This window comes from Lissotriton helveticus, chromosome 2_1 (genome assembly GCF_964261635.1).
Source record: "Lissotriton helveticus chromosome 2_1, aLisHel1.1, whole genome shotgun sequence".
NCBI classification, from domain to species: Eukaryota; Metazoa; Chordata; class Amphibia; order Caudata; family Salamandridae; genus Lissotriton; species Lissotriton helveticus.
Genome location: NC_136059.1, coordinates 993,450,896 through 993,477,952, shown reverse-complemented (window position 1 = coordinate 993,477,952; position 27,057 = coordinate 993,450,896). Strand labels below are relative to the sequence as shown.

The 27,057-nt window shown below is 42.8% G+C and overlaps 1 protein-coding gene across 4 annotated transcripts in view; it reads left to right on the top strand.

Moving 5' to 3' along the window:
- Positions 1-27,057, top strand: part of TRPM3 (transient receptor potential cation channel subfamily M member 3) — a 940,843-nt gene that overhangs the window by 9,347 nt on the left and 904,439 nt on the right. For all 4 annotated transcript variants that reach the window (XM_078675756.1, XM_078675753.1, XM_078675754.1 and 1 more), the window contains exon 3: positions 8,677-8,801. In XM_078675756.1, the coding sequence (XP_078531882.1) occupies positions 8,677-8,801 (125 nt within the window). The remainder of the gene's footprint in view (positions 1-8,676; positions 8,802-27,057) is intronic.

The window sequence follows — 27,057 nt, the reverse complement described above, 5'->3', positions numbered from 1 at the left end:
CTACTTTAAATAATATACAATTTGTGACCTCAATCCTGGATATGTTTTTCTCCCCGTGACCCACCACCACCCTACCAACCCCCCACTCTCCCCCACCCCTTCCCTTCTCCCCCCATCCATCCTCTCACCCCGCACCCCCCACAAAAGGCGCTCAGACCAAGGTCTGTGCATAATGGATGCATCATGCAGCCCAGAGAGCCCTAGATTAACCCATAAGTTTTTTTTTTTTTTTTACAAAGAGATTCTGTTTTCCTATCCGACCACCATGGACCACCAAGGACCCCAAAACCTCACTCCAAAACACCCCAAGCAATTCCTATAATAACCCACAGTTTATATTCCTCCTCTACTCCGATTCAACCATAAATCTACATTCTAACCCTTCAAACTGTCCAGATATTCTTTTGCTTTGACCTCTGGAAAAAAATGGTGTCACCCCTCCATATTACTTTGAGTCTTGCTGGATTGTTCAGATAGGCCTGTGTATTTCTGTCTTGAAATGGTTTTATCAGCTGCCGCAGCCTCCACCGCCTTTCGACGGTGGAGCGGCAAAAATCTGGCCGAACAAAATAGGACACCTCATTCCAAGTTCTCTTTGCTTCTGGCCGTGCCTTTTCAAAAATCGCTTGGCGTAGCAAAAAAATGCCAAAGTAAACCAAAATAGCTTGTGGCAAAGCACCTGTTCTCACAGGCTGCTTCTGCACAAAAGGAACACAGTGAGCACGCTGCACCTCTCTGTCCCAGTTCCAGTCTGTAAGTTCTGGGAGTGAAGCTCTAAATAGTTTCACAATGAACGAGCGGACATCCGCCCCTTCATCCTCCTCAGGAACCCCAAGCACCCTCAGGTTATTCCTCCTCTGGCGGTTCTCCTGCTCTTCGAGCTTCCATTGCACATCAACTAATTGAGCCTCATGAGGTTTTATAAGTGTCTGGTTCGCAGTTAGATCCGCTTCAGTTGCCACAACTCTTGTTTCCAAGTCAGTCAATCTCTCCCCAAAAGCCCTGCAGGTTTTAGTCAATTTACGAATCACTCCGGCACCTTTTGCATTGCAGCTTGGGCCTTCCGTCCGTCCTTCCTTGTCTCATCCCGGTGCAGTGCTATTGCTTGGAATATTGCTTCAAGGTTCAGGGGGGTAGGCCCCCCTGATCCAAGGCTTGATGTCCTCTAGACAGCTGGCCTGCAAGTTGATTTGTAGGAGTATAGTCCCACATAAGATCCTTAGTTCCTGACTTTTTTTTCTTTTCAAGACTGTTTTAACTTTACCACCAGCTGCCTCATCCACATCACTATTGGTCAGGTCTGTGGAGATATCTGAAAGATCCTCTGACCATTCACCCCCATCTGACAGTGAGAAAAAATAATCGCTAGGTTCCTTGTCCGACTCTTTTCCATCTCCAAGGTCCTTTTACATACTCCCATTATTCATACAGCCTGCTCAAGAAAGCTCAACTGTTTGGGGGTAATCATTATCTGATAATCCTGGGATGGGGTTGTTACTGTATTAATTATATTGTTCTGCAAGGGACCCTGCCCTCCGGTGCCCACATTAGCATCTCCTGGGTTCTCAACAAGAACTATTGTGTTAGGGCCGGCATCTAAAATATTCCCAATGTTCTCCCCCCCTCACTGGTCATTACTATCACCTGGGGAATGTCTCCCAGCCTACCTTTAGGCTCTTCCAGCTTATTTCCCTGCGTGTCTGTGTTCGTGTTGGGGGTCCTTTTCCATCTTTTCTCCCTTTCTCAGAGCCCCGCTCCTGGCTCTGCCCGATCTGCCCATGTGCATTGTCCTGGCAGATCTCACTGTGACCAGGAGCTACTTTCCCCGCGGGACCTCTCATTAGGTCAACCACTGATGGGCCGGCCAGTCGATTCTTCCCTACTGCCCCGCCATTTCCTTTTCTCTCTGGCCTGGGTCCACTGGCTGCGTGCGGCCTCCCCGCCCGGGAGTCTGCATCGGCGAGGTCAGCACTGACGCTGGTGCCGGCATTTTCTCACCGGCGTCTCCTGTTTCATACTGGCCCCGCAATCCCAGTCGCTCCTCCCTTGCTTTGGCAGCCGCTCCTGCTGCCTTGGCTCCCATCCTCTCCGCCTCTGGCTCGCTTCTTCTCTTAGCGAGAGTGCTATCCCAGTAAGTGTAGACCTTGGCGATCTCCGTGGAAAAACGCCTCAGCACCACCAGGCCAACTAGCACCCCTATTAGGCACAGATAGTATCCACAACTCTTAGGGGTGCTTAATATCTCCTCATATCGGCTTTCTGGGGTCATCGCTGCATCCCATCTCTATTTCCACATTACTGAATGAAGCTCTCTTGTGGGGCTGCACTCTGCTACGGTCTCAAACGACCGCCATCTTGCCTCTCACCGCCATCTGCATGCACATCTAAAGCAGTGATTGAAGGGTATTCCTGTCCTAATGGGAAGTTCTTGTTTCCTGTCTATGATTAAGACATGCTAACTCACATGCATTGGTCTCAAAGCTTTTTTTAAGGCATAAGCATTGAAAACAACGGTACTCACAGAATACTCAGGCTGAGAAATTCATAATTAATTTTGAAATTAAAGTAATTGAACTGTAAAGGAGAATTGTATTGTACAAAAACTATTAATGCGTGCATAAGAGTTCTTAGAAACTGCAGTCAATAAAAAAGCTCAATCCTTGCTTGAACATATTTTCTGCATGGAGAAACTGAACGTGGTGTAATTCATTTCCATCTACTATCACAAAATGTAACATCTCACTGTAAAGGCACTAAGAAAGGTAGGCATAACTGTTGGTTATTGTGGCGAGGAAATTCCCTTTTATAGGTAAAAATAGAGACTCTGTGATTGTGCAACTCTGCAAATTAAATCAGTTACTGGGAAAAGTTGCCTCACTGTGATTATGAAAGAGGTAGTGATACTTGGAAAGATCTACTAAGTGTTTTTGATTGCTTCAAAGTATTTCGGTATGTGATATATATATTTACAGTATACATTCATAGTCAATGTGGTCTCATTCTTTTCTGAAATATGATATACGGATGCTTTGAATATAGCATTCATAGTAAAAAATGTAACGAAATGTTTCCCTCTTTTATCACATATAACCATACCCGTCTTCTTAAAGAACTTCTAAAGGATGGTGTCCTTTTTAATACGTTTTTCTTGAGAAGTGCAGCTTGTTTGAAAGACATAATTGGGTCCTTAACTGCCAATGAGTCTTAGCTAAAACTGCTTCTGAAATCTCTTTTAAGTTTGCAATTTGCAAAATTCATAATCTAGGCACTACTTGATATCTGTGCTTTGAGAGAATTCTCAGCTCCAGACAACATACAGCTATCAAAACATCATATCCACTATCATTTAATCAATATTCAAGTATGAAAACATCATAAATACCCGGATAAGATTTGCAAATGTAAGGCTTGGTGAAGAATGAAAGCTATACTTCTTTAACTCCCCAAAAGACATACAATTAGAAATAAAACAACATTAGGAAAGTATAAATTAGGACTCAAAGCGGTGATCTAAATAGGTTGAATGGTACTAAAATAGTGTTGACAAATTATTGTCTAGAAAACATATTGTGTCCCAAATGTTGAAACTGCAGCCATCATCATGGAACTGAAGGCCGGGTCCTGCTTTTGAGATATCTTTTCTGAAAAGTTTCAAAATCTCACTGAAGAATGGGGCTGTCACTTTTTCTGGTGGTGCAGAGGTCTTTGGTCTGGATGAAGCTGAAATCCAATCTGACGCCGTGGAACCATCGGTCAGATACTGTTCCCGATGAATGTGACTGCAGGTCTGGAGGAAAAGTTTCCAAACTTTCTTCTGGAGAACAAACAATCACAGGTTTACTTGCAGCTGCCAGGTGGACAATTCAGGGGAAATGCCTCTTGCAGATTGTTGTGTCCCTGTAGCCACACAGGTCACCCAACTGACCATTGGAATTCACTTCTTTATCGTGGGCACAAGGGGGTGTAGGTCGAGTCCTTTAGGGTTCCTCTCAGACCACAGACATCGGGTCCAGTCCTCTTCTGAACATCTGCAGTTCCAGAGAGTGTGCAGAGAGCAGTATCTTGATGTGCTATACTTATGCCTGGGACCAGCTAGTGTGTGGAACGACTCCTGGTTCTTCCTTAACCTGTAGGGTGAAAGTACCCAGGGGCAACCCTACATACCTTTGCAGCATCTCATGTTTGCCCTACTACAAAGAATCCCACAGTGTACCCTATTCCCAAAACCGTAAGTGGGTAACACTTCTTCTCTTGTACAGAGCCTGTGTACCCACCTAGAGAGGTGGGCAGGGTAATGACCAGTGTCTACCTCTGTGGTAGTTCAAAACCGGTTCCGAGGGTAGCTTTCCACCCACTGGGTTTGGTGCCAACCTGACTATGGAGACAAAGGGAGGCCCTTTCCAGGCATCACCTAACATTTACTTGGGACAGAACAAATCGTTTGTATGTTAATTAGGTTCCTTGGCCAACATCAGTTGGTCTTCCCGTCACTCCCGGGCCATTGTTCCTGCTCGGGGAGAAGCTTTCACACCTCATTAAGGTAAATTACTTAATTGACAGCTGGAGAGCTAATGTAAATTAGCCTCCACGAGCTTCAGGCAGGGAAAAGGTTATGTTTTAAAAGTTAATTGTGCTAGATATTTATTAAAAACGAACTTCACCACTGATTTGGGCCTTTAATAAATATTAAAAAGGAGGGCTGAATTGTTTTTCTAGCTGGTCCCAAATCCAAGATACAATAATTAATATTTGAATCAGTACTTTACTGTTTGGTGAATTGTATTTTGACATTTGGTTTCATAAATATTCTTCTATGCAGGGAGTGAACTTCCAGGAAATACTGAAAAAATTATGCTCTACTAGCTTATAAAATATGCTGCCTTGCAAAGCTAGTGTAAGAATTAATGGAATCCCAGATGGAATTACATATAGATGTACCCTGATTTATCTCTTTGGTGAATGGGACATTTTGTATGCTTTTATGGGCAATCTAGCATCCTAACACTGCTGGGTGTCATGTTTAACATACTGGAATGCCTCCTGTTTTAGGCCATGCATAATTTTCATAATGCAGACATAATTGTACATAAATATTCAAATATGACATTGCATGAAATATGGGACATTTTCACTATTTTGCCTATCGAGGGATTTTGTGTGATTTTTGCCCATGGAAGGCTAGTTAAAGTAGAAAATATTTAGCTAAGACCTAGGTTCTCAAACTGGACATATCCTGCTTCAAACAATCTCTTGCTGGTTTCTCATGTAAATTTTGCATGAGATGTATGGCCTCACCTTGAAAAGTCATGAAAGATGCCAGCAAAAAGTTTATTTTTTTTTATTTTTTTTATTTGCTTTGGTGCTTTGCTAGCAAAAATATTCTTACACACCTAGCATAATTGCATGTAATTTCACGCAAGTGTCCCGAAATTTTGCATAATTGGTGAGGAGGAGGTACTTCGACTTGTGCAGGGTGTTGTCATGCATTCTCCATCATAGTAATATTACTGTAGAGGAGCAATTTGCACTCGTGCCCTTTTTATTAGCTAAGTTACTACTTATACGTTGTTAGCAAAAGTTGCTCTGTATATGTAGGTGTACATATGTTCACCTTTATATAAGTATAATAGGTATCAGTCCGAAGAGATAACTCTCACTAAGCACATCAAAGGGAGACTTATATTGTAGTGGTTTATAAAAATTAAGTAGTTCTTTATTGCCATTTTTTCAAAACCTCTTTCCTTAAATGAAATGAACAAATCAGTAAAGAAGGCGTGCATCCCTCTTAATAACTTCATTGAGGATGAACTCATATTTACATTAAGCGGCATCCCTGCAAGTTCTGCCATATTTTTACCAAGTTATAAAGAGCTACAAGAGGATAAGCATTATTCTGGAAGTGGCATGTATATTTATTTATTTTACATTATATTAAAATGTAAAAATGAAAGCGTTTATCAAAGAAGAAAAGTGTGGTTTTATTTTTAAGGATGCTCTTGATATGCATTATGATGTATGTGTATGATAGTGTATCTAGTATAAACATAATAATATAAATATTATAATAACAATAATTTCAATAGTGATGATAATTTTAATCATCATCATCTGTGGGATAACGTACCCCTTACCTTACATTATAACTCTAAGGTGACTTGCAATGGTCCCATCAATGTAAAGTTTTGGGTTATTTTATTGCTTATCATATGTGTCTCTTTCAACGTTTTTAATGCTTCTTTTGCATTGCCACACCTAAATTCCTAACACATTTTTCTTTTATTTTTGGACGAAAGAGTTGCCTATTTCTCCAACTTCTCCTTCCCACTCACCCCTCTTACCTCCACTTTCTTCCCTTGCCAAATATTTTTTCTTTTTGAGAGACGCAACACTGCTTTGATGTTTTATGCAGCATCTTTACTCAATGTAGAGTAGAGCTATTTTTCCCCGGGCACAAAATGAGGAAAGTTAGCTCACTGGACTCAGAGCACTGTCTGTATCCACCGCTGCTGTCACACAAAGACACATATAGAGCTATTGCACTCCATCGTACACAGGGTGAAGGTTTAATGGACTTGGCCCTTTCTGCAGGGTCATACCCAAACTTTTTGCTTTCACCCTCCTGTTTGCACAGCTGCTTTGTGTTGGCTTTTGAGTCTCTTTGCACTTTACAATTGCTAACCAGTGCTAAAGTGCTCTGTCCTTTAAACATAGTGAAAATGGCTCACACTCAATTGTCGTATTTAATTTTCTTTTAAGTCCTTAGTAAAGTGATGATAAAAGTAATCCAGGGTCTGTAAATTAAATGCTACTAACGGCCTGCAACAGTGATTTTGCCTCCCACTTGAGTACCCTTTTTAAACATACTTCAGAACTGCCATTGCAGCCTATCTGTGGAGTTTTAAAATGCCAATTCGACCATGCAAAATAAACCTTTGGCCAGGCCTAAACATTCCTATTAATACATCTAAGTCACCCCTACAGTAGGCCGTAAAGCCCATAGACCAAGGTGCAGTGCATTAAAAAAGTTAGACATGCACTTTTAAGTTTTGCATGTCCTGGTAGTGAAAAACATTTAAATATGTTTTCATTACTGCAAGGCCTTCCTCTCCCAAAGGATAACATTGAGTTCCTTATTACAGTTCATTAGTGCTAACTTTTGATTGGAAACAGTTAAACCTTTCATGTTTGTGTCTAAGAAATTATAATTAAAAATCCTCTTTAATGGTAAAGTTGGATTTTAAGTTACAATTTAGAAAAAGCCACTTTTAGAAAGTTGTGTCAGATAATGATGCCTACAAGGGATGTACTCTAATTACATATTAAACGTCTGATCATGACGTAAAAAACCCAATTCTAAACAAAACAGTCTAAATTCCTTAAGCAGAGAAATAAATCAATACAGCTGGGTATATGTCTTAAATCTTTGCATTTCAAACATAGAACAGTGGTTTCATTAGGGATTCAACATGAGGAGATACTTCAACAACACTGAAAACAGAACAGGAAATAAAATATTAATGGTTAGAATTTACTAGTGATTAAGGAGCTCTGGTTAATTTAGTGACTTTAACCGTTCACCCTGACAAGTGTTGTGATTATTACTTGAGGTGGGTACTCACCATTTCAACCAATTCCCCGCTGTCTTATACTAATTTAGCCTTAAACATACATATCAATAATTCTTTATGTTAAAGCGTACATAATTAAGAGAAACTGAGCTTGATGCTGAAGTAACAAAATTCATCAATAATTGTGGGAGACAGAATACATTGTTGCCCAAACATACCATTTTGAATCCAAAAACCCAGCATGTGCATCAATTAAATTCAGTGTATTATAATGTTAGTGATATTGGTAATGCAGACTCACTAGATAATTTTCTGTCACTTGAGTTATGGCGGACGATTACAACGGTGTAGGACTACATAAACTGTCTGCTATACAGGCCATTACTGCTGCTCCAGCATGCTTGTATGTGCCTTGGTGTACCCTTATAAGTGTTCTGCATTCATCCTCCTTCTCTTTACTGCTGTCAGATACTAAGCAAGAGATGCATGTGGGTTCCTGATTAAGAAGTGAACAATGTAGCATGATAGTCAAGCTGTGGCAGGGAGAGGTGGAATTTTCTCGATCATTGAAGGAAGCCTCAAGGGGATAAACACTCATATGCATATGAGTGGCTGTACCACAGCTTCTGCCACGGGATGACAGTAGCAGTTGGAGCTGTGCCAGTCAGTGTGTATGCTTGGCATTAAAGGAACACATCAGTGTTATGGCAGTGGGTCGCTACCACTAATTAATGCATTCTGCAATGCAAATGCTTTTAAAGAAGCCATCACGATCAGAGGTTTTTATAAGGTGTTATTGAAAGGTTATCCTTAAGAACCTTAATAAAAAATCATCTGGATTATCTAGCTGCTCTGGGAAAGTTTACATGACTCCATACCTAATTGCTTTCTCATAAGAAAAGGCGTTCTCTTGACGTGCTAACAAGGTACCATTATATGATATTCATGATATTCACTAGAGTAGCATTTGTAAGCTCATGTCAATATGCTTAGTATTTCTGAAAATTAATTAATTAAAGTAGGCCTGCACTGAACTTGAATGTTCCTGAGTTGTATCTCACTTCTACTGCCCCTTTGAATTCAGTGTGGTCTCCCCTCCTCTCTGCAGGAGTCATCCGTCATGTAGGAGATGCTCTAAAGGACCATGCCTCCAAGTCTAGAGGGAAGATCTGTACCATCGGGATTGCTCCCTGGGGAATTGTAGAAAACCAAGAGGACCTTATCGGAAAAGATGTAAGTTCAGCGAGAACCTTTTCAGATGTGTTTTTGTTTTTTCTTAGTAAGATCCAATGATTAGAAAATGTTGGCAAAAGATGATGTTTTCGCTTTTGTATTTGAAATGTGTCAAAACTTTGCTTTATTTCACTGCTTTGATATTTACTTCAGGTTGAATGATCAAGATGGCATTATACGCTCTTGAGTAATGATATTGTCTAATTTGTATAGAGAATCACTTCAAAGAATATAGCAAAGGCACTGCTAACAAATAGAATGAACAACGCACAGTGTGTAATATATGGAGGGGACGATTGGAAATTTGTGATAGACTATGCTGCAGCTGTACAAGCTTAAAGAAAGAATGGCTTTAAAACATATTTGCTATAGAAAATAATCCCCTAATAATTGGTTTGGGGCAATCGCCAGACTCGTATAATGTGTTTGGCCTTAAGTAGAGAAAGAAAGAAGTGATGGGTGGAACGAGCAAATTAGCTAGTAAGCCTGTTTCTTCCCCATGGTGTTTGCATGATTTTCCAACACTCTATACTTTGATTCTTTAGCTTTATATTTTCAGGGATGATGTGTGATAAACTCAAAGCCATCTCTCTGGACTCTATCTGGTGGAATTAGGTGTTGGAGAGTTAATTACTTCAGGGACTCTGCTGTATTCAAAACCATTTCCGAATCAATGTATGTGTGAGGTATGCACAGTGTTCTTTGTTACAGGTGTCACAGCTCTAAACAACCCATATGTACCTGGAGTTGTTTTTGCTTCCATGAAGATTGTGCAGCATCCTTTTTCAGAGACAGCTTCGATCTAAACAGCTTTGTATTCAATTACTATTGAATAATCAAAGGTTAAAGTGATGGTATAGTTAGGTATGGTAATAATGAATAATATCTCACTGTGCATTAAACGAAATAGATGGGGTACTTCTTCCCTGTCCTTTTATACAATGTTTTTCCATTTTCAGGACATGGTTACCAAGTTCCTCTGTCCCGAAATGGTGGGCGCAATATTTCTCTTCATATTGTGAGCATCCAAACAGAGCATGAGCTCCCACTGGGCTCACAGGATCTTCTCACTCTTGTGGAAATGAGATAGCCAATGGGGAAAGAAAACCTTGACCAATCAGATCACAATATTGTTTGAAGTTGCATGACCATGGGAAGCTCACGTGCTACCCACAAACCTAAAAAGCCAGATATACAAAGTTTTTGAACATTAATTTTTGGTTAAGTCAGAGTTTCCACCGGAAAGGCACCTTAGTTTTAATTATAACTTTGACACAATTTGATGAATCACCACAAAATTTTCCAAAACAAAGTTCATCCACTTTGGACCCTTTGTGGAAAGTTTCATGCCGATCAGTCAAGGGAGGGCAAAGAAAAAAGAGGGGACCCAAAAATGTGATTTCCTGCATTAATATGTCCATTGGAGATTTTGGTCTCTGATGCAGAAAAAATAGCAGGAAAGAATCACAACAAATCTGGAACAAACTGAAAACTTTTTGCATGGGCTGGCTCTCTGTTGGTTTGGTGTAAATTTGTTTAGTAGTTTTTCACAAATCTGCATTTCAACAGAAGCTCCGGTTGGGTATGAAGGGGTTAAATTTAGAAAAAAGATAGAGGCATTTAACCAGTTGAGGTTCTGCGGACAGCCTCAAAGCCCGCAGTTAAAAAGTTAAACATACCTTATTGGCCAAAGGAGCTTGTTCTCTTGTAGGCCATTTCTTGTGATGGGCTACACAACCACCTCGCTTGCCCTTCTTTGTTACAGAGGGAATTTTACAAAACACTGAACGTGTTGCCCTGCAATTCGCTAATCAGTAACCTTGCTTACCTTTGCCTATTATTGGGGCATCCTTACTCAAGACTGAACATTTCGTTTTTAATATTTGAATTACTTTTTTGCCAGTTCCACTTTTTGCTCCTGTAGTATGGCGCTGTGTAATTCCACCTTTACCAGTCAATAAAGCATCTAATTATATCGCTCTCCCGATCCAAAAAACTGATCACAAAAAACCAATGTAGTTTTTTTCGATTAAATAAAGTTAATGAAGTTCATTTCTATCCTGAGTTCCAAGCCTCTTCTTGGCCGGACTCTCTGATAGGTCCCTATGACTCACATGCTCACTAACCAAACCTCACAGTGATGCTGTAACCTGATTGGCTGCCTCTCCCAAGCCTCACTTTCAGTCCTTCCAGGGATTGGCTATTAGGTAATGAAGCTCATTTCCATCCTGAGTTCCAAGCCTCTTCTTGGCTGGACTCTCTGATAGGTCCCTATGACTCACATGCTCACTATCCAAGCCTCACAGTGATGCTGTAACCTGGTTGGCTGCCTCTCCCAAGCCGCACTTGCAGTCCTTCCAGGAATTGGCTATTCCGCCTGGGCCAGCAGTCGCCGCCCCTGTCAGCACAACACTTTAGCTTTTTTCCACCATTGCCCCATATCCACGGGGTCCGGTAGCAGGAGACGCTAGGTGCAAAACGGGTGGCAGGCGTTGCGGGCGTAAGATCTCCAGACCACCCTTACTTCCAATCAGATAAGTAATCTGTGCACACTCTTTCCTTTGTTTTAACTCCGTTTTTCGCCTTTCTTGTTATCCCTCCACAGGGTGTGCCCCCTCCCGAGACCCATGGGGTGTGGATCTTGTGCATTACAAGTGAGAACCCTGTCCAGTATTTGTCAATTATTTCTTTTTTGACGTCATACTTTACATCACCTTTTGCCCCATTTTCGGGGTAGTTTGGTCGCCTAACCACGAGTATTGTGTTACCGGCCGATCTGTCTAACGGCCATTTCTATGTGACATAGTGCATGTTTCTACGCTGTTCCCACCTATAGGACGGCGTTTTCTTGCACTAAAATAGCATTTATGGCACCATGATCACCTTCTCAGTAGTCTCAAGCACGTCCACACAGAGTTTTTAGGCTGCAGAAAACCCTTGAGATGGATCGCACTAACTGTGTGTTGTTTGTCTTTTGTGTATGTATGTCCTTTTCTTCCAGACAGTACAGGGACCTCAAATTGAAGGTTTCCCATCACTTTTGTTTGGTTTTTGCACTTTATTTTACACACTTGTTTTTAACTTTCACGTCCTCTGGTAAGGGTGGGCCTTAGCGCGCATATACCGCTGAGGTACACCACCTGACGGTCCTGATGAAAGCCCAGTAAATGACACATAGACGGGCAGAAACATGTTGACCCCACTTTAAGTGGAGCCAACCGAATCATTAACTGGTAAGTTTCCCACACATATTTTACTTATGTCAAACTGACCATTGAATAAAAGATTTTCCGTATGGTACAGTTTCTGACATTTTTAATTCACATTTCTTTTTGACACTTTTGCCACAAAGAACCTGCTCCGCAGTAATCTGGCGTTGTAGCACACCAGGGAGGCATTCCGCTTCTCGTGGTGGGCCCGATGATGAAGCATGTCACCACCCAGGGTGGTGAGTGAGGGCTTCCTAAAAAAAAAAACGCTGATTTCCACTGTGACTTCTTCAGGGAGATTTCTTCTCTGTGTCTAGTGCTTACACACTTCTCTCACGACACTCTTTTGTTGTTTTACCAGATTTAATAGGGGGACCAAGAGTGTCCTTTTCCTTCTCTCTCAATTTGTTATTACTAACGGCCATTTCTATTAAGCATTTCTTACAAGAATCTGCTGAGCCAAAAGGATCTGCTTGACTGCAACACTGAAAGAAAATATTGTGGCAGCCATTGCAGAAAGAAACAAAAAAGTTATATAGCACAGAGGAAAGCAGACTATTACCTGTAAGACCCTGTGGAGTAATCTCAGCTGGACCCCTGTGTTAAAAATATAACAAAAAATATAAATTTCGTCACCGGATTCACAGATCTAGGTGTTTCGTTTGTGAATCGCAGCAAGGCCCTCCGGTGTGGATTCAGTGATACATTTTGGGATCCGCTGATCCCCCAAAAGATGTGAAAAAAATAGAAGGGTCCTGTCACGGACCAGACCCTGTAGTCAACTGCCATTACACAAGCCATGCACAGTGCTATTGCCCTCACAGACTCTAATGCTCCCAAGCAATACACCGCCACCAAGTGCAAGGTTAACAGATTTAAGGGGCCCAGATGCACAGAGGCTAGTACCACCCACTCGGTCACTACCACCGGGTGCAAGCTTCAGGACCTGAAGGGACTGGGCAGCAGAGGTGTTAGTACCAGTACCTGGCACATCACCACAGACTGTAAGCTTTCAAGACTCAAGTGGCCCAGCTGCAGAGGGGTATGTTCTGCTAGTCAGTAAACTAACACCAGTTGCAAACTTCATGGACTCAAGGAGCCAGCTGAAGAACGGTTAGAATTGGTAGTCAGTACACCAACATGAGGTGCAAGCTTCACAGACTAAAGGGGCCTGGTTCCAGAGGTGGTAGTTCCACGTACTTGGTACACCACCACCAGGAGCAATCTTCACAGACACAAGGGACCTGGCTTCGGTGGTACTAATACTGCCTTGTTACTACGCCACCATCTCGTTCAAGCTTCTTGGACACAAGGGGCCCAGTTCCAGAAGTGTAGGATCACCTGCCCTGTACACCACAATCGGGTGCAAGGGTCACAACCATTCAGGGGCCCTGTTCTAGAGGGGCTAGTACAGCTCGTTTGGTATTCCACCACCGGGTGTAAGCTTCATTGACTCAAAGGGCCTGCCTGCGGAGGCACTAGTGCTGACCGACCGATACACCTCTTTGGGTGCATGCTTCACAGATTGAAGGGGCTTGGCTGTGGATGCTCTAGTAACGCATCTCTACTAAAGCACCACCAGGTGCACTCTTTACAGATTGAAGGGGGGCGGCTGTGGAGGCACCAGTACTGGCCAGAGAACCACCACTGGGTTCAGACCTAATGGACTCAAAGTGCCCAGTTTTGGAGACACTAGTATTGCTAATCCGTTCACCATCCCTGGGTTAATGCATCGCAGACTCAAGGTGCCTGACTGCTGAAGTGCTAGTAAGGTCTGTCCAGTACACCCCCACTGGGTTCAAGCTGCACGGACTCTAAGGGCCTGGCTCAGAAGGCACTATGACTGCTCGTCCATCTCTTTGTGTTTTCCTTGCTCGTCCAGTACACCACCACCAGATGCTAGCTTCACGGACACAAGTGACATGGCTGTGGTGGTGCTAGCACCGTCCAGATTGTACACAACCACTGGTGCCATTTTCATGGCTGTGCATGGTATGAGGCAGTATCACGAACCTACTGCACACCCAGTATACCAATAAATTGGCAAGCTTCATGGGCTAAAGGGGACCTGCAGCTGGCCCCGCTGTGCAATTTTGGAGGCATGAATAGCAGAGGTCAGACTCTGTGGAGAGGGGGGGCTCAAGGCCTGACAAGATGCCATGTCCTGCAGCCCAAACTCACTGTGCATTGCCGAAAGTTGTCTGCAGTGTGACTGAATGGCCACGGCCAGTAGGGAGAAAACCTGGTCAGAGTTCAGGGCCTTCACACCACTCATGCAGTGTACAGCTTTGAGACTATTTCTCTCACCCTCACTGCAGTCAATTAAAGGTCCTCCACTGTGGATGTTAGACACCCAGGGATTGGCCAGAGGTCACAGCATGCACCCCACCCACCACTGCACACATGCTGCTTCTAATGTTTACCAGCTATGCCCTGTAATGGATATGTTGTTGTTACGTTGCCCACAAAAGTTTCCTCCAGAGACCACAGCTATCCCCTACTAGTAATAGTCAGATTTTGTGCACATCGTTTAGAATTTAACCTAGGTTGGGATGCAAAAGGAGTTCCACTTTGAATAGGATTAAAAGACACATAAATTCACAAAAAAACTCAAATGTTAAAGTGAACTGTGGTCAGATTTCCTCATAACACCATAATGTATGTTTAAAAAACCTCTGAAATTAACTGAAAAAACACAGTGCTGTCATAATTCAAAACCAAACCTAAACACTTGCTAGGTGTGATTCAGCAAAGTATCCACAACCTGCACCCTCGCCATGCTTGCACTGGTTATGACATCACTCATGACATGTTAAATGACATCACTGCCCAAATACCATCATTGATAACATTTCTTTTTTCCTAAACCACTAGAAAAATATAAGCATGCTCCGTGTCTGGAAGGATAAGAAATCCTTGATATGGATGCCATTGCAGAGAAATACTGTCACTTTTCAAGGAACGTCTAAAATGGCTCTTTAACTGAAAGACAAGGGCTTATTAGCTCTTTTTCACTGATATTTTCTGAACTTCTCAACAGCAACATTTAAATAATAGTCATTTATATTTAAAGGACTATAACAATGAATATTCTCTCTTAGGGTTCAGTATTCACTTTCTGCATCTAACAGCAATTGCAAGATACAGTCTGACAGGGAGATCCCATGAAATGAAGATTCAGTCATTACAGTGTGAAATGTTTCAAATGTAGGTTGTAGTCATTGTCTACCGGCCTTATGGGCTTCTTACAACTAGGTTTATAACACGATACTTTGAGACTTTTGTAGGAAAATTATCCTGCTGTAATGTTAAGAAGAAGAATATCACTGCCAAGTAATCACAAATCTATTCCAATCAATGCAATAATCCACACACAGCTACATACATTTTCTACTCTGGTTTGCTAATATAAGGTTCAAATGTAAAACGTAAATTCTCCCTTGGGGTATTGTTACACATCAATACACACTTTGTTGAGTTCTAGAGGATGAAAGGTTGTGTTGACATGCTGGGAAGCAACACTATGACCATGAGATGAAACACAGATGCTAGGAGTGATACATTAACCCACGGGTCCCCAACACTCAGCTTGTCAAGGTAATAAACTCACAAACCTAACATGTTTACAAAATATACACATGGGGCCCGATTCACAGAACTAACTTAAGACAAAATCCTAAACCATTTTGGTATTCACAGAAAGCACTTACTCATTTTGGTATTCACAAAAGGCACTTACTCATTGATGAGTTAAGTGCCTTCTGTGAATACCAAAATGGTAGTAAGTTTAGGATTTTGTCTTAAGTTAGTTCTGTGAATCGGGCCCCTAAGATACTCCTCCTCACTTCTTGAATTTCTCCAGAAGCTGAACACCTGGATTTTAGATTGGTCCCACTCGCACCCACTCAGCACTAGGATACCCTCCCGGGTGATAGTGCACCCTACAAATCTGCATACCACAAACGTTTCATCTTCCTGTCGACTCAGTAAACCGTTATCACAAGAGAATGACAGACACTTTACTGCTCCTATTGAGTGGTCTTTGGGGAAGACAATGTGCTTCCGGAATATTGGTCTAATGATGAATTGCTAGTTTTGTACTTTGATAAACATCCACAGTAAATGTCAACTAATTCAACGAGTGATGACCTGTTTAGAGCTGTAATGTTATAAATATTCACTACTGGGTTGATATCAGATGACAGCTGTGGCTTAGTTTGTGATTAAACTTTATTGTTGAAGGAATTTCATATGTGCATTAATAGCGTTATTTCACAAGGGTTAATAAATTCTAGTAACCTGTCATCAGATTCCACGATTACAGGGTTATCTTTTGAATCCTTCAGGCTGCTAAGGATAGCTAAGCTTGTCTAGGTCCAGAGACATTTTAAGGCATGGGCAAAGTGGGCTCTGGCCCAGGGCCCCGGCCTTTCAGGGGTCCCTCTGATAGAGCAAGCTTTATAATGCACACACTTTCCTTAATGACCTTCAATAATACTTAAACAGATTGTTTTAATTAACGTTTTCCTTTAAATTATTTTAAATGTGGATGATGTGTTAGAGTTTATTACAGACATTTTGCAGAGACATGTTGTGCTTATATTTCATGCAACATCCATAAAAAAGCTTCTTTTAGATCACAACAAGACCTCACATACTAGGAATGGGAGGGTGCCACTGAGATTATGTGCAGTAATATAAGTGAGTTGCTGCTATGTTAGGACACTTAAAACACACAGCACTATACCTGAATTTTAGATGTAACACATTTAGAATTTGGACCAGTCTGCCTGTGCATTGACAGTGTCCTGGCTTAGGAGGTCATGAAACTGCTGAAATTGCATCATAAATTCAAAGCAGTTCCAGACTAGGGCCCCCAAAATACTTAAGATATCTCTGTCCATGTCACTCCTGAACTATCAGTGCTTTCGTTCATAGCCGGTAAAAGAGGGACAAGCAATGGTTCCAACCTCAGGTAACACATGCTTTTGCTTATTTACCATCCTTCCACCATTTGCCTTTTAAGACAATATATTGCTACATCTGTTGACATAATTGTACGATGCCCTCTACACAAAGTGAAAATGTATTTTTGCTCTTCAAGAGGTGAGGTATTGCATGGTCCTAAGGTTATATTTCTGTGAGGGCTTGTTTTCGAAATTTAGGGCCAGATGTATGAAGCCTATTTCCCATTCGTAAACTGGCCGATTCTCAGAATCGGCCCATTTGCGTGCGAACGGGAAAAAGTCTTTTGGGATGTATCATCCCAAAAGGCCCTTGCAAAATAGGGAATCGCAAAATTTGCAATTCCCTATTTTGCGAATGCATTTAAGGAATCGCAAATTGCTTAAAAAAATTCACTTTTGGGCATTTTTCAAAATTCAATGTGGCTCAGGGCATGTATGTGCGCCACATGTGCACACATGTATATTTCAGGGGTGCAACAGGGTGTCCTTCTGGCACCCTTGCACCTTTGAAATTACTTTCGCAATTGGCGAGTACCTATTGGGTACTCGCAAATTACGAATGTCTTCCCATTCATTCCTATGGGTCTCTAGGCCCATATGAATGAATGGGAAGGTATTCCTTAGTTGTGAATAGCAATTTGTGATTCGCAATTAAGGAATATGTAGGAATGGCAATTATGATTGTGAATCCTAGATACATTGCATTTTGCGAGTCCTTAATAGCGAATTGCTAAAATTCGCTAATAAGGACTCGCAAACTGCAAAAATAATACATCTGCCCCTTAGTTCCTGAGGCCCTGAGGCCTGGACCTTCACTTATGGTCACATGAATCCACCTCCTGGACCTTCGGGCCTATCGGACCTTTGCATCTCTTTCATGTTGCTGCCTCTGCTAACATCCATCTCCAGGCCTGCCTAGGGTATTTAATTTAATTTATTGCTGCAGCACTTTGCATCACTGTGCCTGCATTATCTGTACACGTTGGCTTTCGGTGTTTGTTGTTTTGAGATGATATGTTTGGTTTGATTCCTCAGATGGTCTCTTCTTTGAGTTTATTCATGCAGGCCTCACCCTGCCATTAAGATCATGTGACTACACTGTGTGGTTCTTGCACACATACCTAAAACACTGTCATGTCCTGCTTTACTTGGCTTCTGAGGGCATCTAACCTGGATATCCAGGTATAAAGTAGCGAACGTGAAAGTGACTTCCCTCAACAATTTCCCAGTTAGTCTTGCTCAGTTGCGGAGGGGCCAGTAGGGGCCTTTAGCATAGCTCCACTTTCTACTTTCCCTCCCTTCCTCAGGAACAACCCAAACTCCATGATGGTTGAGAAGTTCAAAGCACCTTCCTTGGTTGAGCCTCCTGCTCCAAAGAGCAGTGATTCTCTCAAGTTCAGCTATCAATCGGCCATCAATGACACTGTTGGGGTGGAGGCAGCTTTACTCCTGGGCCTGTGAACCTCCTTGGATGACCTTGATTCATAAAGCAATTGGAGGATTAGAGAACCTTTCATCTCAGTGGCTCCTGGGATACTGCACATCGCGGTTTTCTGAGTTCAAGTCCATCCATCTTTAAAACTTTAACTTTGACGATGGGTTGGTGTGCCCAGGATTTGCAGAGGTTTTATGAGCGGGTGATGCTAGAATGGTTGCATTCAGCTTTCGGGAACGCCACAATTATTTGGCAGAGTTTTTATTGATGGGTATGCGACTTTTGAAATGCAGTGAGAGAAGAGGAGCGTCATTTCTGTAGCTTAGCTGACTATCTGACTGTGTTGTGAATGTGAGGAGAGCTTGAGAGGCATAGGATATCACATGAGGTTGACAACCAGAACTAGAACTGCTTGAATACCATAAAAGGGTTGGTAGGCATTGAAATAGGAAGGTTAGATAAACAGTAGGTATGTCAAAGTTTAGGTAGCTTGGTGCCCCGGCTGGGCAGTGACATGTTTGTTTCTCCTAGGAGGTTGCAAATGAACACCATGTATATGCAAAAAAGTCCTACACTGCAGTTCCATGTTATGCTATAGGTTATTCGATTCAAGTGTAGCTAAGGATTTAAAGTCCAGTTGATACTCAGGAAAGAAAAGTGCTAATAATTCATAGGAATTATTGCTGCAAAGTTTCTCTTGGGCCATTAACTAACATAGTCACTGAACGATTACTAACAAATGCCTATGACCATATGTGTGTCTTCAATACAAAAACAATGCTCCTGCTGGGAATTCCAACTACATGGCATTACACTGTTCGACATGACAAAAGGATCCTGTGTGACGTCACACCGCATGTGACCCACAGAGCCCAATTGATAAACCCAAAATTCCCATGCGCTCCGAGTAAGATAAGGCTAGACTCCCGGACCCAGAATAAATGAGGTGAAACATATCAAATGAAACAATAAACACATAAAATATATAATAATTTAATACATCTTTTATGTACTTTATGGCTTATTGTCAGGCTGGCTACCAAAATTTATCAACAATACAAAAACATACTTTTTCAAAATGAAGTACCCAGATAAATAGATAAAACTAACGTTTAGAACTTTTAATGTATATGTGGCCCAGAGTCTTGCCTTTATCTGCTTTCCATTCGACCGCTTTCAGAGTGATGTTGTGCTCCATGGAACCTAATTTATTGGGATATAATAGGCAGTTTTATGTTTTCAACTGGTTCATTATGCTGCTACTGCTGTAGCTAGACAGTTCATACATTACATCCCCTAACACAGCCAAGAGTCTCCCGGGAGCCCAGTGACGACCAATACAGATGAGAAGTGCTTCTTGCATGAGCGATAGGTTTCTTCATCCTTGGCAATGCTTCATAATGTCTTGTGCTCGATTTTGCATGCAGGTTGCAAAGCAGCACACACGTGGAGCAGATCTCTTTGGTAGACAGTCATGGATTTGATACATTTTGCAATTTCAGAGTGTTTCGGGTGGTTCTGGAATAAACAGATCTGGGTCTGTCCGCAGGCACATATTTGTCACCCACAAACAAAAGTACCTCCTCTCACACTGCCACACACTTTTATTAAAAATTCGGTTTCTGGTCTACCTTGAACAGCGTAGGCTTTGTGAGGGTGAAAAAGACTGGATACATTGGCACATCTATCTTTGGGTTTGCAGATTCCAGGTTGCGGTATTATTAACAGTGAAAATAATGATTAAAAGGATAGCATACTGCAATCCATCATTGTAAAATAGCATTGCATGTTTTTAATGTATGGAAAATACCACTGTACAATAATCGATAAGAGTATTTTACAATAATGGATTGCTGTATGTTATGTTATGCTAGGATATTTGCAATGCACATGGCTGCCCCATCAACGGATCGTCCCAGCGCTAGTCTCAAGAAAAGGTCATTGTAAAAGATAAGCAGAGGAATCACAGGTGGTATTAAACAGAGAACAACCAGGACTTCAGGGCCATCCAAAAAGCCCAATGATTCTGAATGCTCCTGATGGACAGAGGAAATGCGTTCCAGAGAGGAGGTGCTTTGGCACGAAAAGAGCGGCCTCTTGCTCTTGCTCTTCTGACACGAGGAACACATGCCAAATTGAGATCAGCTGAGAGCAGTGCCCACAGGGGGAAATATGGGTGGAGCAAATTGAACCAAATGGAAGGCCCTGGGGTGGCTAGGATATTGTGTGCTGTCCACAGGACCTTGAAGTGAATTCTCTTATCCACAGGGAGCCAATGCAGCCTGTGGATAAAGCTGGGGACCAAGAAAAACTTGGGAAGGGCAAATAGCAGCTTTTCTGCAGCATTTTGGGCCAGCTGAAGTCTTCTGGCCAGTGTCCTACTAGATCCTAGATATAGTATATTGAAGTAGTCTAGCCTTGTTAGAATTGTAGACTGAATGAAACCCGGCGTGTGTGAGAATTAAAAAATCCAAGAATAGGTTTAAGACCTCGTAGGAGTCCAAAACAGACACCTACCACCAATTTCGCCTGAGCTTCAAAGGTCAAGGCACTGTTGATCCAGACCCCAAAGAGTTTTACCACCACCTTGGGCTGAGGAGGTGGCCCTAAAGAAGGGGGCCACCAATGGTCGCCCCACTGGTGGATATCTCTCCCCAGGAGAAGGAGTTACGATTTACTTGAATTTAGTTGTAGGCAATTGACCGCCATCCACTCAGTGACTGCAACCATGTCGACTTGGAATTTAGCCAGGTTCTGAGTAAAATTATTGGAAAAAGAGATCACAAGCTGGGTTTTATCAGCATAGGATACCAGTGTAAGCCCCGATGCTTTCGCAACCAGAGCCAATGGTTAAATCTAAATGTTAAGTTGAGTAGGACTCAGCGTGGAGCCCTGAGGAACACCATGTCATAGAGTGTGTACCTGAGAACTGTATGGAGAAGAAAGAACCTGAAAAGGTCATTCAGACAAAAAGGAAGAGAACCAGGTCAATGCAGTTCCACCAATACCAACCTCCCGTAAACTCCAGAACAAAATACCATGCGATACAGTATCAAAAGTGGTGCTTAAATCAAACAAAATCAGAGCAGAGGCTCTTCCTTCATCTAAGGAGCAGCACAGATGCTCAGTAACCGGAGCAGCACAGACTCAGTGCTATGTTGTGGTCTAAAGCTGTTCTGAGAGATAGCCAGAATTCATTTAGTCCCCAGAAAATTTGGTAGAATAGTGTTAATATGAGACTGCTTCATTTTAGCAAGAAATAGTACTAGGGAGATAGGACAACACATTTCTGGTTTGGAAGCATCCAGAGCAGGTTTTTTCAGAAGGGGAATAACTTTGGCATATCCCCACGAAGCCGGTACAGATGCTGATGTTAAAGAAAAATATATCAGCTCAAGACAGAGTGGGAAATGACAGTCCTCAAATTTAAGACTTTATTCCAGAGTCTGTAGATCTTCAAAGGATAGTAAAGGAAAAAGGTGGGGGTGTGGCGGGAGATGACTAATAAGTACCGCTAGACTTAAATATCTTCCTACTTTAGCCATTTGTTGCCTGCTGCCTGTATCTGATCATATGTGTAGGGCGGGTGACAGCTGATCTTTGTGTATTCCCCCTAGACAGCCACACACAATGGGGGCTGGCAGATAGGAGGGAGGAGCTGGACCCAGCCTCGCTTACACCTGATTAGGCTGTGTCCTTTCCCAATGTAAAGGGCTGCATACCCTTTCTGGAGCCAGGGCAGGCACTTGTGCACTTCAAAGGCCTGTCTTTGAAGCCACCCTCACTTCAAAGGCACCACTGGCATAAGTACTGGACCTCGGACACCACCACTGCAGTACACTTCTGGACCTCTGGATACTCTGCCAGAAAGACAGACTACTGTGCTGCTGAAGGACTGCCACTCTGCTGGACTGCTGCTCTGTTGAACTCCTGCTTTGCTGTGCTGAGCTGCAGCCTGCTGCTCTCTGCCTGGGTGAGAAGGACTGTACCTGCATTACTTGACCCCAGAACCCAGTGTGACTCAATGGGCTAGTTGGCTGGCCTCCTGATCTGACGCCTAAGGGACATAAAAGATTTCCAATTACCTTGCTTCTCCACCTGGACTCTGCCAGCTGTGAGTCTAACCTGCCAAGTGGTGCCACTCTCTTCGTTGACCATTGGGAATGGACCTAAGGTGCTTACCAGCGGAACCGATGCATCCTCTCTGCTGATCGACTCATCCCTGAGCAGAAGTTACGCATCTTCTCGGCAGAGCATCACTGCTGCTGCATTGATCATGACTCATCTCAAAAGACTTCCAACGCCGGCGTCTCCCACATCTTGGGACCAACGCACCCCTTCAGATCCCCGGCTGTGTGATCCTTTACCTGGTGCAAGCTCCACGCATCCCCTATCTATGCCAGCCTTGACGATGACACATTCACTGCTCATCGGAATTGATGCATCGTCTCTGTTGCACCTTGCATCCTCAACAGTGGACTTTGCTTCGCAAGCCCCATCGACAGGATCATAGATGCATCAGGACCTCGCAAGGCAGTCTCGTCGCATCTCCTCAGCTGCACAAAGCATCTTTGACATGGATCCATGCAACGTTTCGCAACCAGGATTTAAGGTACTTTGTTCAGCTGGCCTAACTGGGTCCCTGTAGCCAGCCCAGGCTCCATCACAGTCGGTCTGATCTTGTGACTTTTTCCCAGTCCAGCACGACCAGGATATCCCCAATAGTACTTTTGCTTCTTGGCACTATCTTACTTAAAAACTTTGAAATTCAATATCTCCAGTTCTACTAATTGGATTTTTATTGTTTTGCTCTTGTTTTATTTATTAAAGCTTTCTCCACATTGCTAACCTGCTGTGGAATCTTTTTGTGTGGTGTTGTCACTGATTTACTGTTTGAAGTGTTGCACAAATACTTTACACACAGCCTCTAGTTAAGTCTGACTGCTCTGTGCCAAGCGACCAGAGGGCGAACACAGGTTAATTTATAGTTAGATTGCCTATTACCCTGACTAGGATTATGGTTGCTTCTTGACCAGGGCTTACACCCTAAACAACCAACAACCCATTTTCTAACATACACAAATGTTTTCTCTAAAATATATGGCTTATGGTGTGGAAACATTGCTCCTTGTTATGTTAAAATTACAAGCAGCATGTCATGAAATCAAAATTATGTAGAAAGAGATCAAACATATCAGACATCTCATGTAGTAAGTGAAAAATGTGTCAGCAAAATAGGAGACAATGTAAAGGAAGGGGAAAGCTAATTTAGACACATAGACAGAAATAGATGCAACAATATGAAGATTTTTCCCATGCTGGAAAATTTTCAAGGAAAAGACCTATTTGGATTTTGAAAGCAATGGGACCCTTAAAGAGTATAGGTAATATGTAAATCTCTTGTAAATGTTTGAAGAACTCACAGTCACAGATTGCAACCAGTAAATCTAGGAAGACTCTATTGTCTTCCTAGACTAGCTTAATAGGCATAATAAGACGGATATGTGCCACAAGAGGCAACAAAAATTATATTACCTAAAATTCTGAGGTCACAATACCTTCATTTTACTGGATATGCGAACAGATGCAAAGGCAATATTAGAAATGAGAGTCTCTAGTTGGCAGTGGTATACACCCTGTCAAAGTAGGGACCCTTGTTATGTTATGTTATGTTATGTTATGTTATGTTAAAGAAGCTTAGTACCGCGCACATACACCAATTGGTTTCTTGGCGCTCGGAGACCAGTGGAAGGACACAGGGAAGTGAGTGCAGCTAGCCATGAGCAAGACGGAACAGATGTGTTTTCAAGAGTTTACGGAAAATAGGATAGTCAGGAGTGAGGCGAATAAAGAGAGGAAAGGAGTTCCAGGTGGACAGGGCAAGAAAAGAGAAACAGGCACCACCGTGCTTCTTACGATTGAACCTAGGGGTGATCAGAAGATTGTGAGCAGAGGATCTGAGGTGTCGAGAGGGAACATAGGAGTGCAAACAGAGAGATATAAAGACAGGAGCAGAAGCAAAGAGAGATTTGAAAATGGTGCATCCCATTTTAAAAATACAACGTTGCGCAACCGGGAGCCAGTGTAGAGTTTTTAGCATCGGGGTGACGTGTTGGTGTTTAGGCTGCTGAAAGATTAATCTGGCTGCCTGGTTTTGCACCAGTTGGAGTCGGGAGAGATGGCATACAGGAATCCCCACGTATAGACAGGTGTCATAGTCTAATCGTGAGGTGACCAGGGCCAGAATAACAAGGGTGAGAGCCTCTGGTGATAGGATACCCTTGTCAGGGTAAGGGAGTTCCACATCCAAGATAACCCCTCACCCCCTTTGTAGCTTGGAAAGAGCAGTCAGGCCTATCTCAGAGGAAATGTCTAAAGCATTTGTACATTACACACACAGAATAAAAACACTGCAAATGGACACCACACCAGTTTAGAAAAATAACTTATCTTTATCTAAACAAAGCAAGACCAAAAGGACAAAAATCCAACATACATAACCCACAATATCACTTTTAAGAGGTTTAAGCAATTCTGTTCATAGTACTGTATGGATGTAGTGGATTTACACAAAGTGCCTTGTATGCGTCAAAATCCAAAAGGAAAAATTGCCTCAGAGGAGGGAACCATTGGAAAACACAGTGAGGCGTGAGTCCCTGGGAAAAGGATGCATCAGTTATCCTGCATCTTGGAGAAATGTTGCATCAGTTCCAGAATGTAAGGGAAACCGATGTTGCAAAATTGGGAAATGGTTCTGGTCTGCGGGTGATGCGGTGGAAAACCTGGTGCACAGGTGCGATGCGTGGAATTCCGGACAGGCTGGAGGTCGAGGCACCGGTTGCAAACAGGTGCTGCATCCATTTTTTCAGCCGCAGATTCTTTCAGCTGCAGAGCAGGACCTGCGTCGAAGTCAGTGCGGGGTTCTCGGACATCGGAGACATAGTGCGCTGGACTCGGGCTGCGGAGATTCTACAGGCCACTTACATGCCGAGTCGATATCTTTGGCCGCACGGTGGAGCTGAGTCAGAAAAACAGGTACTGCAGTCCTTTGCAGCAGGAACAACCTCCAAGGGCCCAGAACTCAAATTGATACTACTTGGCAGGTCAGAACTCCCAGCAGTGAAGTTCAGGGATGCGGCAGGTGAATTCTCTGATGGCCGTGAAACTTCCAACAGGAGGCGTGCACACATACACACACAAGCTCTTGAGGAACCTTGGAAAATCAGGATTCAAAAGCAAAGTCCAGTTCTTTCACTGATCACAGACAGAAGCAGCAACTGCAGGCCAACCCAGCTAAGCAACACACATCAAAGTGACAGTGCTCCTCCTGACAGCTGTTCAGTTCTTCTTCTTCTCAGAGTCCTCAATCCAGAAGTGTTCTTAAAATGTTGGGTTACAGGTCCAATACTTAGACCCCTTTTGGCCTTTGAGGTGGGCATACTGTCCACAAGATTCTGCCTAGCCGTGCTTTGGCTCCAGACATACTGAAGGTGGGAAGAGATAGCATTGTGAGAGGTCAGGCACATCCCTATTCCTGTGTCAGTGACAACTTCTCCCACCACTCTAGCTCAGGAAGGCCCATGAGCCTGGTGATCGGCCATCAGGATATGCATGGCAAACCTCTGTTCCTTTTGTGTGACTGTCTAGAGTAAATCCACAAAGAACCCAGCTGTCAGTCAAAACCAATCGTTTATTCCACAGGCAGGCAGAGGCACAAGATGGTAAAGCAAGAAAATGCTCACTTTCTAAAAGTGGCATTTTCAAACACACAATTTAAATACCACCTTCCCTAAAAAATGTGCTTTTAAATCCTGAGCTCAGAGAGCCCACACTCCAAATCTCTACTCTTCCCAATTAAAAGCTGCACTTGTAAATTGTTACAAGGCAGCTCCAATGATAACGTATGGGAGAGCTAGTCCTTGCAATAGTGAAAAATGAAATTGGCAGTATTTTACTATCAGGACATGTAAAACACACCAGTACATGTCCTACTTTTCACATACACTACACCCTGCCAACAGGGTTACCCTGGGTCTACCTTTGGGGTGCCTTACATGTGGTAAGAGGGAACGTTTGGGCCTGGCAATGGGTGCACTTGCCAGGTCGACATGGCAGTTGTAAACTGCACTTAATAGACTCTGCAACGGCAGGCCTGAGACAGGTTTACAGGGCACAACCAGTGTTGCAGTCCTACCAGTAGCATTTGATTTACAGGCCCTGGGCACCCACACTTCACTTTACTGGGGACCTACCCATATATCTCACATGCCAATCATGGATTACCAATCATAATCATAATTTACACAGGGAGCACTTGCACTTTAGCACTTTTCAGCAGTTGTAAAGTTCCCAGAATGCATAAACCAGCAAAAACTAAGTTCAGCACACAATCAAAAATACAGGAGGTAGAGGCAAAACGACTGAGGAATCCATGGCAAGGATGCCAGTCTAACAGGGAAAATAATAAACACTACTGGAACTCCGAGTGGCAGAGTAAAGAATTGAAGAATCCTGAAAACTGCTCATTATAGGGTTTTTCCCATCTCTTTGATAAAACGCAAAATTGTATGCATGCATGAACATATATAGTTTGCCAGATTAGTGGAACATGGACCCGGTAATTAGGTTTCATGGGGTCTATGAGC